The sequence below is a fragment of the Acanthisitta chloris genome, unplaced genomic scaffold (assembly GCF_000695815.1).
Source record: "Acanthisitta chloris isolate BGI_N310 unplaced genomic scaffold, ASM69581v1 scaffold23761, whole genome shotgun sequence".
NCBI lineage: Eukaryota > Metazoa > Chordata > Aves > Passeriformes > Acanthisittidae > Acanthisitta > Acanthisitta chloris.
Genome location: NW_008655830.1, coordinates 16,271 through 27,059, shown reverse-complemented (window position 1 = coordinate 27,059; position 10,789 = coordinate 16,271). Strand labels below are relative to the sequence as shown.

Below are 10,789 nucleotides of genomic sequence, written 5' to 3'. Positions count from 1 at the left end.
AGAAATGCCTTTTCACCTGAGAGACTTCACTTGTGGTGCCAGATTTGAGCTCCATTGCTTGGGAATTTCTTCCTCAGCTAACAACTTGGTGTTCTCTTTCCTAGCTCTTCTCTTAGGAGACGCCACCAACTCCTCACAGCACGGAGGCCCAGCATGAATGTGAACTGTGCTGCTGGCACAGACTGGTCTAGAAATGTGGAGTCCAGTTGCCCTGTGGAAAACAGAACTGTAGCAACCCATGAGCCAGAAGAAACTCATGTGGTGCTAGCAGGTCACAGCCCTGCTGCACTTCCCAGGACTGAGGGTAAGGATAATGTCCTCACCTCAGAGTGATCCTTAAGGGAGATGAGTTTGGGGGTTTTAAGGGGTGTTGTGTTTTGGAAAGAGCTGCAGTGTCATGAGGCAGTTTGTACTGGGAGTGTGTTCCCTACATGTGTCCCCTGCCAGGCTGCTCTAAAGGACACCAGTTCACAGCAGAGTTCAGCATCTTGGCAGGATCATCACATGGGCATGTCCTGGCCACCAGCTCACAGCTGCTTCCAGTGAATCTCTTCAGGGACAGCTCCTCCTGGAGCTGTCCCTGAAGAGATTCACTGGAAGCAGCTGGACACAGTCCTGTGTGCCCATCCTGAGGCACTGCAGAGCTCTGTGCTTCTCCAGCTTCCAGGGAGAGTCCTTCTCAGAGCCTGTGTCTGTTGCTGGCCCTGTTTAATTCCTGTGCTCCTGCCCTTTGCACACCGACTCCATCTGGCTTTCACAAGGAATATTAAGCACCATGATTCATCAGGAATTTTTTTTATCCAAATCCAACTGCTGGTTGAGTTCAAAAACACAGCCTAGTTCTACAATCACATCCCATTACCCTGACAGTTGTGGATATTGGCATCCTTAATTATTGTATGACTCAGTTTTCTCCTTCCAGTAGGAAGTGTTACTATCAAACGATGGTTTTCCATAAATTCTCCCTTCTCCTTGCAATATCCATTTGTTGTCTCCTCAGGTTTGGATCCTGAGTGCCGACACACCTCTTGCCCCATCAGCCCCCAGCTCAGCAGCATGATCTCTGCTCCTGAAGACACACACATCTGCCACTTCCCAGATGGAAACAAGAGACAGTCAGAGTATTTTAGCAGCCAGGAACGCCATGGGTGCTGCACATTGTCCTCAGGCAGCAGCTCACAGCCAGGAGCTCCAGAGAAAGTGACCCTTGTGGTGGATGGAACTCGCTTTGCAGTGAACCCCCAGATCTTCACTGCTCACCCTGACACCATGCTGGGAAGGTGAGTCACTGCCATTGTGTTTGTAGATGCTTCAAGGGGGTCAAGTGTTTGTTAAAATGGGATAAACATGTGATGTTTGTTTTGTCATCCCATCTGTACACACAAGCAAGGGGTGACCTCAGGCTGAGGCCCTGGAGACATGACCAGATGGGGTGTTGGTAGTTCTCTAGATAAGTCTCCACTTCCATCAAAAAATACACAAACATAGTCTCCTTTTGCCTCCTCTCCAAGTGTTTGCCTGGTTTGTGAGCAACACATCTGCCCACAGCTGATAACCTCCCTCCTGAATGGGGAACATGATAATGCTCCATCCCCTCCTGCTGCCACCTTTTGATACTCTCTCAAAAGAGAAGTTACTCAGCTCTCTCTGGCAAGGCTGAAAGCTGCAGCAAGGAACACTCACACAGTGTATTGGCAGCACTTTCCCCCTCTCTGCCTTCAGGGAGGTTCTGTGGGTTACTGACCCTCACAGGACACTGTGTAAAACAAGGGATCAAGCAGCATGTGGAGCTTCTCTCGTGTAGGTCACTGAAAGAGCTTTATTGCCACAGGATTTCCTGCCCCAGGCCTGAATGATCTGCTCCTTCAGCTGTGGCTTCTTCCTTACAGCACAGGAGCCATAGTGACAGAGCTCACACCTCCCTGAGCTGCTCCCTGGGCTTGTTTCCTAGGGAAGAGGGTGGAGTGTACGGTTGAGTTGCTGTATCTGTGTCACTGCTAGTTTGGGTTGGAGGGACCTTAAAGCTCATCCAGTTCCACTCCCTACCATGGACAGGGACACCTCCCACCAGCCCAGGTAGCTCCAAGTCTTGTCCAACCTGGCCTGGAACACTCCCAGGGATGGAGCAGCCACAGCTGCTCTGGCAACCTGTGCCAGTGCCTCAGCACCTCACAGGGAAGGATTTCTTCCTAATATTCAATCTAAACCAACACATGGAATCCTGGAATGGTTTGGATGGGAAGGGACCTTAAATCCCATCTTGTTCCCCCCTCTGCCATGGGCAGGGACACCTTCCACCAGCACAGGTTGCTCCAAGCCCCATCCAACCTGGCCTGGAACACTCCCAGGGATGGAGCAGCCACAGCTGCTCTGGGCAACCTGTGCCAGTGCCTCAGCACCTCACAGGGAAGAATTCTTTTACCCTCAGTGTGTCTGTTTATCCCTAGACCAAATAGATTTCAATATTCTTGTGCCCTTAGACAGTTTTTTTATCCCTTCAGAATGTTTGGCCCAGGAAGAGAGTACAACTTCACGAGGCCCAACGAGAAGGGCGAGTACGAGATCGCGGAGGGGATCAGCTCGGCTGTGTTCCGCACGGTGCTGGTAAGGAGATGTTTGCACACTAGGAAAGCAAAAACAAACAGTCTGTTTGTCACATGTGCAGAGCTGAGCCCTCTCCAGGCAGCTGCACTCCCTGGCACATTCTGTTCTTGCAGTTTGTGTTGTGATTTTGAAAGGAAAAAAGAATAGAGCAGATTTTTTTTTTAATTTATAAGTCAACAATTCAGGTATTTGCTCCTGTTGCCTTTTCCCCTTCCCTTACCTTTCCTGAGCTGCATCCTGACCTTGTGGCTGCATGTAAATACATACTGCATGGGAGATGTTATGAAACCCTGAGCCATGGGAAAAGCTCTAACTGGAGCTCATCAGTTACCAGACCCAAGGGGGTATGCAGAGATGTGGATTCTCAGACAAGCAGTGCTGGTTTTACTGTGCACAGAGCTATAAATAGCCTCTGTAACTCTCCAGCTTTGGTAAACAAAACAAAGAGCTAATTAAGAGTGATCAGTCCAAGATATTCTTAATTTTTCTCTGTAAAAACTGTCCTTTTTATCCACAGGATTATTACAAAACTGGAATCATTAACTGCCCCGATGGGATTTCCATCCCTGACCTCCGAGACACGTGTGATTACCTCTGCATAAACTTTGATTTCAACACAATCAAATGTCAAGATTTAAGTAAGTATGGAGAGAAATCAGCTCTTAGAAGATCATCTGCATGGGTTGAGCACTCTGATCCTGGTTCAGTGCAGTTCTTAATCATGTGCTTTACTTTTAGCATCAAAGTGTAGATTCCACTAGGGCTCAGGTTGCTTTCAAACAGCTTTTTTTGTTGTTTTTTTTGCTGCACCAATCCCAAGTGAAGTGACTGAACCCTGCAGAATGCAGACACCTTGCTCAAAAAGCAAATCATTAAACTTCTAGTCCTTTTGTAACAGAAGCTGAGCAGAACTTGCTGTTCCAGCCAACAAAAGGAAGGCTAAGAGCAGGGTTATAACTCCATCCAGAATGTACCAGAGAGTCATGAATAATTTAAGCTAAAGGATGATGTGAAGAGCAGGAACCAAGGACACCAAAGCTGGAAAATAGTGATGTTCTTAGTCATGAAGGGATTTGATTGGGAGCAGCTTTTTGGTTGGGAATGCTGGCAAAAACAGTGCTTTTAGCACAGGCACTTGGCTGCAATGGGGTCTGTGCTGTGGGTGGAATTTCCTACCCAGCCCTGCGATGAGTGATCAGAGAAAGCACCAAAATGTACTTTCAAGGGCAGAGGTTGTTGCTGGAAATTCAAGTTAAGTATGATAACGAATGAATTATTCAGTCTGTTCCTGTTTCTCTGTATCGATTGGAGCTCGGTGGGGTTTTAATGGCAATGGAATTGGCTCCTCAGTGCAATTTGCATCCCATTTGCAATGCAGCCTGTACCTCTCATTTTGCCAATCCTGGAGCTGAGGCTCTTGATGCAGCTGAGCATATGGTGAGCAGTTTGTGTGCAGAGGAATGCTGGCTGTGCTCGTGGATGGAGCTGGGAAGTGCAGAGCTGGGAGAGCTTTTCATGCTGTGTAGCAAAGCTCATGCTCTCATTCCTGTCTCGTTAGGTGCTCTGTTACATGAGCTGTCCAATGATGGGGCTCACAAGCAGTTTGACAGTTACCTGGAGGAGCTGATCCTGCCCATCATGGTGGACAGTGCCCGGAAAGGGGAGCGTGAGTGCCACATCGTCGTGCTGACAGATGAGGACACTGTGGACTGGGATGAGGATCATCCACCTCCTATGGGGGAGGAGTACTCACAAAGTAAGGGCTCTGCTTCCTGCTCCAGACATCCATAAAGCCAGAGCTGGATGAAGCATCGAGCAACCTGCCCTGGTGGGAGGTGTCTCTGCCCAGGGCAGGAGGGTAGAACTAGATGGTCCATTCCAACCCCTAAAATTCTGTGATGGTAAGGAAAGGACCCATTCCCAAACAGCAGGTTCCCTCCAGGAACAGATTGCCCAGGGAGAGAGTGGAGTCGCCATCCCTGGAGGTGTTTAAGAGGTGTCTGGATCTGGCACTGGAAGATATGGTTTAGGGGTTACAGCAGTGGCAGGTTAATGGTTGGACTCAGTGACCTTAGAGGTCTCCTTCAAACATGATTCCATGATTCTAGGAGACACTGGCACATGGAGCCCTGATTTGTGCACTCCTGAGCTGCTGCTGCTGGAGGCAGAGCTGTGGTCTGACCCCTTCCTTGCGAATGACAGCACTCACTGCACCTTTTCCTTCTGTTTCTGCTCCCCATCAGCCTTTTCCTGGCTCTTTAGCAAGGGGAATACTCTTTGCTTTACACTCCCATCACACCACCCAGTCTATCCAGACTGGGATGTGCATCACTACCCTCCCACAGGGAAATGCAACTAATCCCAGTGAGGAAAACAGCCACCTGAAGTAATCCTTGGAAACCACACCTGGGTTTTGACACCCACACACAGCTGAGCATGTCAGAACCAGGGAAAAGGTTCCTCCTTGTGGATTCTAATCAGCCTTTTCATTTCTCAAGTCCTTTACAGCTCCAAGCTGTACAGATTCTTCAAGTACATCGAGAACAGAGATGTGGCCAAGGCTGTGCTGAAGGAACGAGGCCTGAAGAACATTCGCATCGGCATCGAAGGTAAAGTGTTGCCTCAGCAAAGGGAATGCTAAACCAGGGGACTCCATGGGCAGTAGAGCCTGGTTTCCTCTGGGCTCCAGGGTTTTCCTGCTTTGCTCTGTGTTTCACATTGGTTTGTCTGGAACTCAAAGCTGGGAATGTTCCTTCCCCTCTGAAATCAGCCAGGAGGATTTAGGGTTAAAGGAAGGTAAAAGATAGTGGCATTGTACCACTTGTCTCCTTAGGAATGAGTAAACAGGAAACAGGAGGCAAATGCTTCCACCTGCTGATCCAAGCATTCCCCTAGGGAGCTTAGAGGATGTTGTGCTCGGTCCTGGGAGGCTGTCTGATGTTTGTAATAGCTGTGTTTGCTCACACATAGGTGGTGCTGTGCAGCCACAGATGATAGTGTGACTGACTGCACACAGTGCTGAAGCCTCTGGAATTGTTTAGGTTGGAAAAGCCCTCTGAGGTCATCAAATCCAACCATTCTCCCAGCACTGCCAAGGCCACCACTAACTGTGTCCCCAAGTGCCACATCCACACAGCTTTTAAATCCCTCCGGGGGTGATGTCTCCCCCACTGCCCTGGGCAGGCTGTGCCAGGCTGGACAACCCTTTTAAGGAAGAAATTTTTCCAATATTTAACCTGAACCTCCCCTGGCACAGCTTGAGGCTGTTGCCTCTTGTCTTGTTCCCTGGGAGCAGATCCTGACCCCACCTGGCTGCACCTCCTGTCAGGCAGTTTTAGAGAGCAAAAAGTCCTCCCTTAGCCTCCTTTTCTCCAGGCTGAGCTCCCTCAGCTGCTCCTGCTGCTCCTGCCCCTTCCCAGCTCCATTCCCATCTCTGGATGCACTCAGCACCTCAGTGTCTCTCTTGGGAGGGGCCCAAAACTGCCCTCAGGATTGGAGGTTCCTGACCTGTGCCCAGCACAGAGGGACAGGCACTGCCCTGAGCCTGTGGCCACACTGTTGCTGGTACAAGCCAGGATGTCCTTGGCCTTCTTGCCCACCTGGGCTCATGTTCAGCCTTGGCTCTTCTCACTTTCTCCCTGCACAATCTCACAGCATCCTCATAGTCTTCCTGATTTGCCTCCTTCTTCCTCCTTTCCATCCCCACTGGCTCCTCTTTTGGTCCATGGGAATGAGCTACTCCTGCAGCTTTAAGTTATCCTTCTTGAGCACTGTCCAGCCTCCCAGGACTCCTTTGCAGGGCAAAACAAAACAGTCTTTAATGCTAAATGTGGCATGTGAGCATTTGTCTGCTTAGCTCTTTGTGTGTGTGTCCCACCCTGACCCCATAGTCACTCCTGCCTGGAATTCTTCTGGGATCCTGTTGTGTCCCTTTGTTCAAGTCAGAGGTGCTCAGTGCAACTGACTGTGTGTCTGTGCTTCCAGGCTATCCCACCTGCAAAGAGAAGGTGAAGAGGAGGCCTGGGGGTCGCTCAGAGGTGATCTACAACTACGTCCAACGACCTTTCATCCAGATGTCCTGGGAGAAGGAGGAGGGCAAGAGTCGCCACGTGGATTTCCAGTGCGTCCGGAGCAAATCCCTCACAAACCTGGTCACAGTGGGGGATGATGTCTCAGAGGACCATGAGGTTATAATGCATCACCCTCCACAAGTGGATGAACTGGACAGGCTCAATGCTCCTTTCTCCCAGATGGTTGTGAATGATCTACCAGATTAGAGGTGGCTCAGGATGGAGAGTCCTGGATGTGGGAACATCTCAGCATGGTTTCATCCCAGGTGATGGACACAGACCCTGCAAGGTGCTTTATCCTGGTTCATGCTCTTACTCCGTTGTCATATTTCAAGCATGTTAATAAAGAGCAACACTCTGTAGTCTTAATTGTGCAATCAAAAGCAACATCTCCTCAGACAAAAAGAAATGCTCAGGTGTTTCTACTACAAAGGCTTCTGGATTTGGGGGTGCTGAATATTTTATCTGAACTTCAGAAAGAAGAGCACGAGTAAGTAGAAACATCTTGTTTGACATGAGACAGAGGAAATTCTGAGCCTGGCAAGGCAAAGCTTTCCTTTCCCACTAGACATTTAGCTTTGCTTTTGTGAGAGGCAGTTACAAAGGAGCAGCAAAGCAGGACAGATCTGTCATCAACCAGCAGAAATGTAGCACAGTTGTGACAGCACAATCCTGAGCGTGGAGTTTGCACTGCCACCTGGCTTTGGATCCAGCATGGTGTCCTAGGGAAGGAGGAACCAGTTCCATATGCCTGTTCACAGGAATTTCCCATATATACTTCTCCTCCAAGAGATGTAATCATTGTTTTTTAGGGATGTTGTCTGTCAAGTCCTGCCTGCTGAAGGAAAGCACAAAAGAGACTGTAGCTGATATTCTACCAACAAAGTAGATCTGTTTAGTAGCCAAATAGATGTCAGAAGCTTTCTAGAGGTGACTGTGCATGCTAAAGACTTCCAGTTGTCTCCTCCATCCCCTGCTAAGACACAAAAAGCCACTGGAGGAGCTCCTAGTACAAACAGTTTACTACCTGAGTAAAGTCCTTGTTCTCATCAACCTTAGTCAGTCAGAATTGCTGTAGAGTCTCCAAGGAGCACTCAGCTGCTGCAGCATGGAAAGAACAGCCACTTCTTGCCCAGTTTGGAATTCCCTGGACCATTTTGCTGTCAGGCAGGTAAGAAATACCAATAGTTAACCAGCCTTCAGCAGGGAAAATACACACACCTGGGAACTGCTTTGCTGCTCCAGGTGTGTCATCCTGGGCTGGGTAAGGCTCTCAGTTTGGGGGTCAGGGCCACCAAAGCTGTGTCTGTGAGCACAGACACACTCCAGGCTGGTTTAGCTCAGTCAGACTGGAGCCTTGCTGGTCCTATTGCTGCAGCACTGAGTTCCCTGAAGGAATTCCCTGTGGGAGTTCCCTGGAGGCTGTTTTAACCACTGGTTAGCATAGGGTGAGTTCAGTGCTGCCCCAGCAGAGCTGAGGGCACCCAGGACAGGGCTGTCTCACCAAGCCAACCCCTTCTGAGGGCTCTGTAAAGTCTTTACCTACCCAAATCAGAGTATTTAAACATGGTGCAAAGAAAAGCTGAAACCATTCAAGAAGAAAGTGAGGGACAGAGCTCCTTGCACAGCTGTTCAGGTCAGTGCTGCTCTTGCAATGGCTGTTGAAACCTGAGTTACCTGGTGAGACTTGGCAAAGTAGAGGTGCAGGTTTCAGTCTGCCCTTGGAAGGTTTAATCCTTTGTTGTCAGAGCTGCATCATCAAACAAATGTGTGTTATTCTTCCCCTAGATTGAACAGTGAAGTTTGCTCCTAAGGATGTTTGTGGTTTTCAGTGTAAGTACCATGACAAGCACAAATTTTCCTGCAGGTTTCTGAGTGTCACTTTAGTTAGAAGTAACAAATCTCTGCCCAGGCACAACTTGCTGATCTGGTTAGTTCCCATTAGTGTGGATCCAGGTTCTGTTCTCTCAGTGGTTCTGTTCTCAGCTTCTTTCCCAAGTGCAGCAAATTGATTTCTGCTTTTTATAAGTGCCTATGGGCAGATTTCAGGACCTCCCAGGGGTTTGAATGCCCAAGTTCCACCTGACTCCTTTGGAAAACTCCTCCCTGTGTCTCACTGGGTCAGTACAAAGTGTCCTTCAGCATGTGCACAGAGCTGGGATGGTGTGAAATCACCTCCATTACTGCTCCAGATGAATTTCTATTTTTGTAGCAGAGAAAGGAAGACATATGGACCATTAACCTTCCACCAGGGGCCAGACCAAACCCATTCCTTGCCCTGGTGTTGGGCCATTCCCTCAGGACAAACAAGCCCTGGTGAGCCTGTGCCCAGCAGTGAGGGAGTTTGCCCCCAGGATGATATTTTTCAGTATGTATTTATTTTTACAGCAGTGTCAGTTTTAATTCAATGTGTGTTGGTATTGCCCAGCTGAGTTGGGATTGGAGGTTACACGTGTTCTGCTTAAGGACCTGAAAGGTGTGTGTTGCTGAGCTCCTCCTTCAGGACTGTGTCAAAGCATCAGGTGCTGAGAATTGAACCTCAGTGGCATCTTACAGGACCTGACAGCTAAGTCCCATGTTCAGCCAAACCAAACCCTACTGGGTCTGTCCCTGAGCTCAGGGTCAGCTCAGACTCCTGAGGGATTCAGCCACTTCCTCAGACACAGTGACTGCAGGCACTGAACTGCACCAAGGAGCTCCTGAGAGCTAGAGACTCAGTGCCTCAGGAGCTGGTGGGACCCTGTGTAAGCAGCTTCAGCATGGGATGGAGATAACCATCTCCCATGGTTTCATACCACTCACCCCCTGTAGTTTCTTGGCTTTCCCAAGTACTTTAGAGATGAATTTTGGATTTCATTTCTGTTAGTAGAGTGAGTTCCATTGGAACACTGAATCAAACTGAAGAAGTGTTTGCTTTCCCTCCTCTCCTGGTCACCTCCTTCAGGGACAAGGTCAACTTTTATCTTATTCTAGATGTACTGAAGTGTTCCCTGTGCTGTGTATGATCTACAGATGTATGGTTCCTTTTCTGTATTAAAGGATAAATTATATGTGGCTCGTTTGGCTCTTTTAAAGGTTGGTTTAAATGTGGAGTAGAAGAACAGGCAGGGGAGAGAGGCCTGGGAGAGGGAGAGGGGTTTGTTTCCTTGCTTCAGAAAGTAAGTGTGGATTGTGATCCCAAAGTCTTACTAGTTTGGCAGCAGACAGAGCCAGGACCAACTGCAGAGAAGTGTTTGTGCTGAGAGGACCTCAAAGTTCACCAGCTCACTGCAGAGTTATTCTAAAAGCAGCACAGGGACAAGACAACACTCCTTAACCCACAAACCCTGCAGCATCTGTAACCAGTCCCAGCACTGTGGTTCTTCTGCTATGAAAGATGCTCTCCACTTCTACCTGTGGGAGAAAACAGCTTTGGAGCAGGTCTGGCTTTGATTTCCATCTCCAGCCTTGGATGTACTTCAGGAGTTATCTTGGGGAAGCTTGGGAAAGGCATGAAGAGTTTGAACAAGGTGGGATTTGTATGGGGACCTCAGAGCAGCCTTCCAGGGTCTGAAGGGGCTGCAAGGAAAGCAGAAAGAGGAACTCTGCATCAGGACCTGGAGTGCCAGGACAAGGGGGAATGGGTTCAAACTGAAAGAGGAGGTTGAGATTAGATGTTGGGAAGAAATTCCTCCCTGGGAGGGTGGTGAGACACTGGCACAGGTTGCCCAGAGCAGCTGTGGCTGCTCCATCCCTGGGTGTGTTTCAGGCCAGGCTGGACAAGACTTGGAGCAACCTGGGCTGGTGGGAGGTGTCCCTGCCTATGTCATGGGGTGGCAGTGGATGAGCTTTAAGGTCTCTTCCATGCCAAACCATCCCAGGATTCTGGAGCAGCTCTGCCCTGGAGCCAGACTGGGAGAGCTGGGGGTGTTCAGTCTGGGGAAGAGAAGCTCCAGGGAGACCTCAGAGCCTCTTCCAGTGCCTCAAGGGGCTCCAGGAGAACTGCAGAGGGACTTGGGACAAGGGATGGGGGGACAGGACACAGGAAATGGCATCCCACTGCCAGAGGGCAGGGACAGATGGGATATTGGGAAGTAATTCCTCCCTGTGAGGGTGGTGAGACACTGGCACAGGTT

The 10,789-nt window shown here is 49.3% G+C and overlaps 1 protein-coding gene across 1 annotated transcript; it reads left to right on the top strand.

The window, feature by feature from the left end:
* Window positions 1–153: 153 nt before the first annotated feature.
* Window positions 154–7,067, top strand: KCTD20 (potassium channel tetramerization domain containing 20). The gene is made up of 7 exons (XM_009084084.1): window positions 154–304; window positions 1,001–1,280; window positions 2,502–2,604; window positions 3,122–3,242; window positions 4,163–4,360; window positions 5,103–5,213; window positions 6,589–7,067. The coding sequence occupies exons 1-7, from the start codon at window positions 154–156 to the stop codon at window positions 6,879–6,881; spliced, it is 1,257 nt and encodes a 418-aa protein (XP_009082332.1). The 3' UTR covers window positions 6,882–7,067.
* Window positions 7,068–10,789: the final 3,722 nt, after the last annotated feature.

Coding starts and splice junctions, on each gene's coding strand:
- KCTD20 (XM_009084084.1), top strand. CDS start 154: ATGAATGTGAACTGTGCTGCTGGCACAGACTGGTCTAGAAATGTGGAG. Junction 305..1,000: donor TGCACTTCCCAGGACTGAGG/GTAAGGATAATG, acceptor TTGTCTCCTCAG/GTTTGGATCCTGAGTGCCGA. Junction 3,243..4,162: donor AATCAAATGTCAAGATTTAA/GTAAGTATGGAG, acceptor CTGTCTCGTTAG/GTGCTCTGTTACATGAGCTG.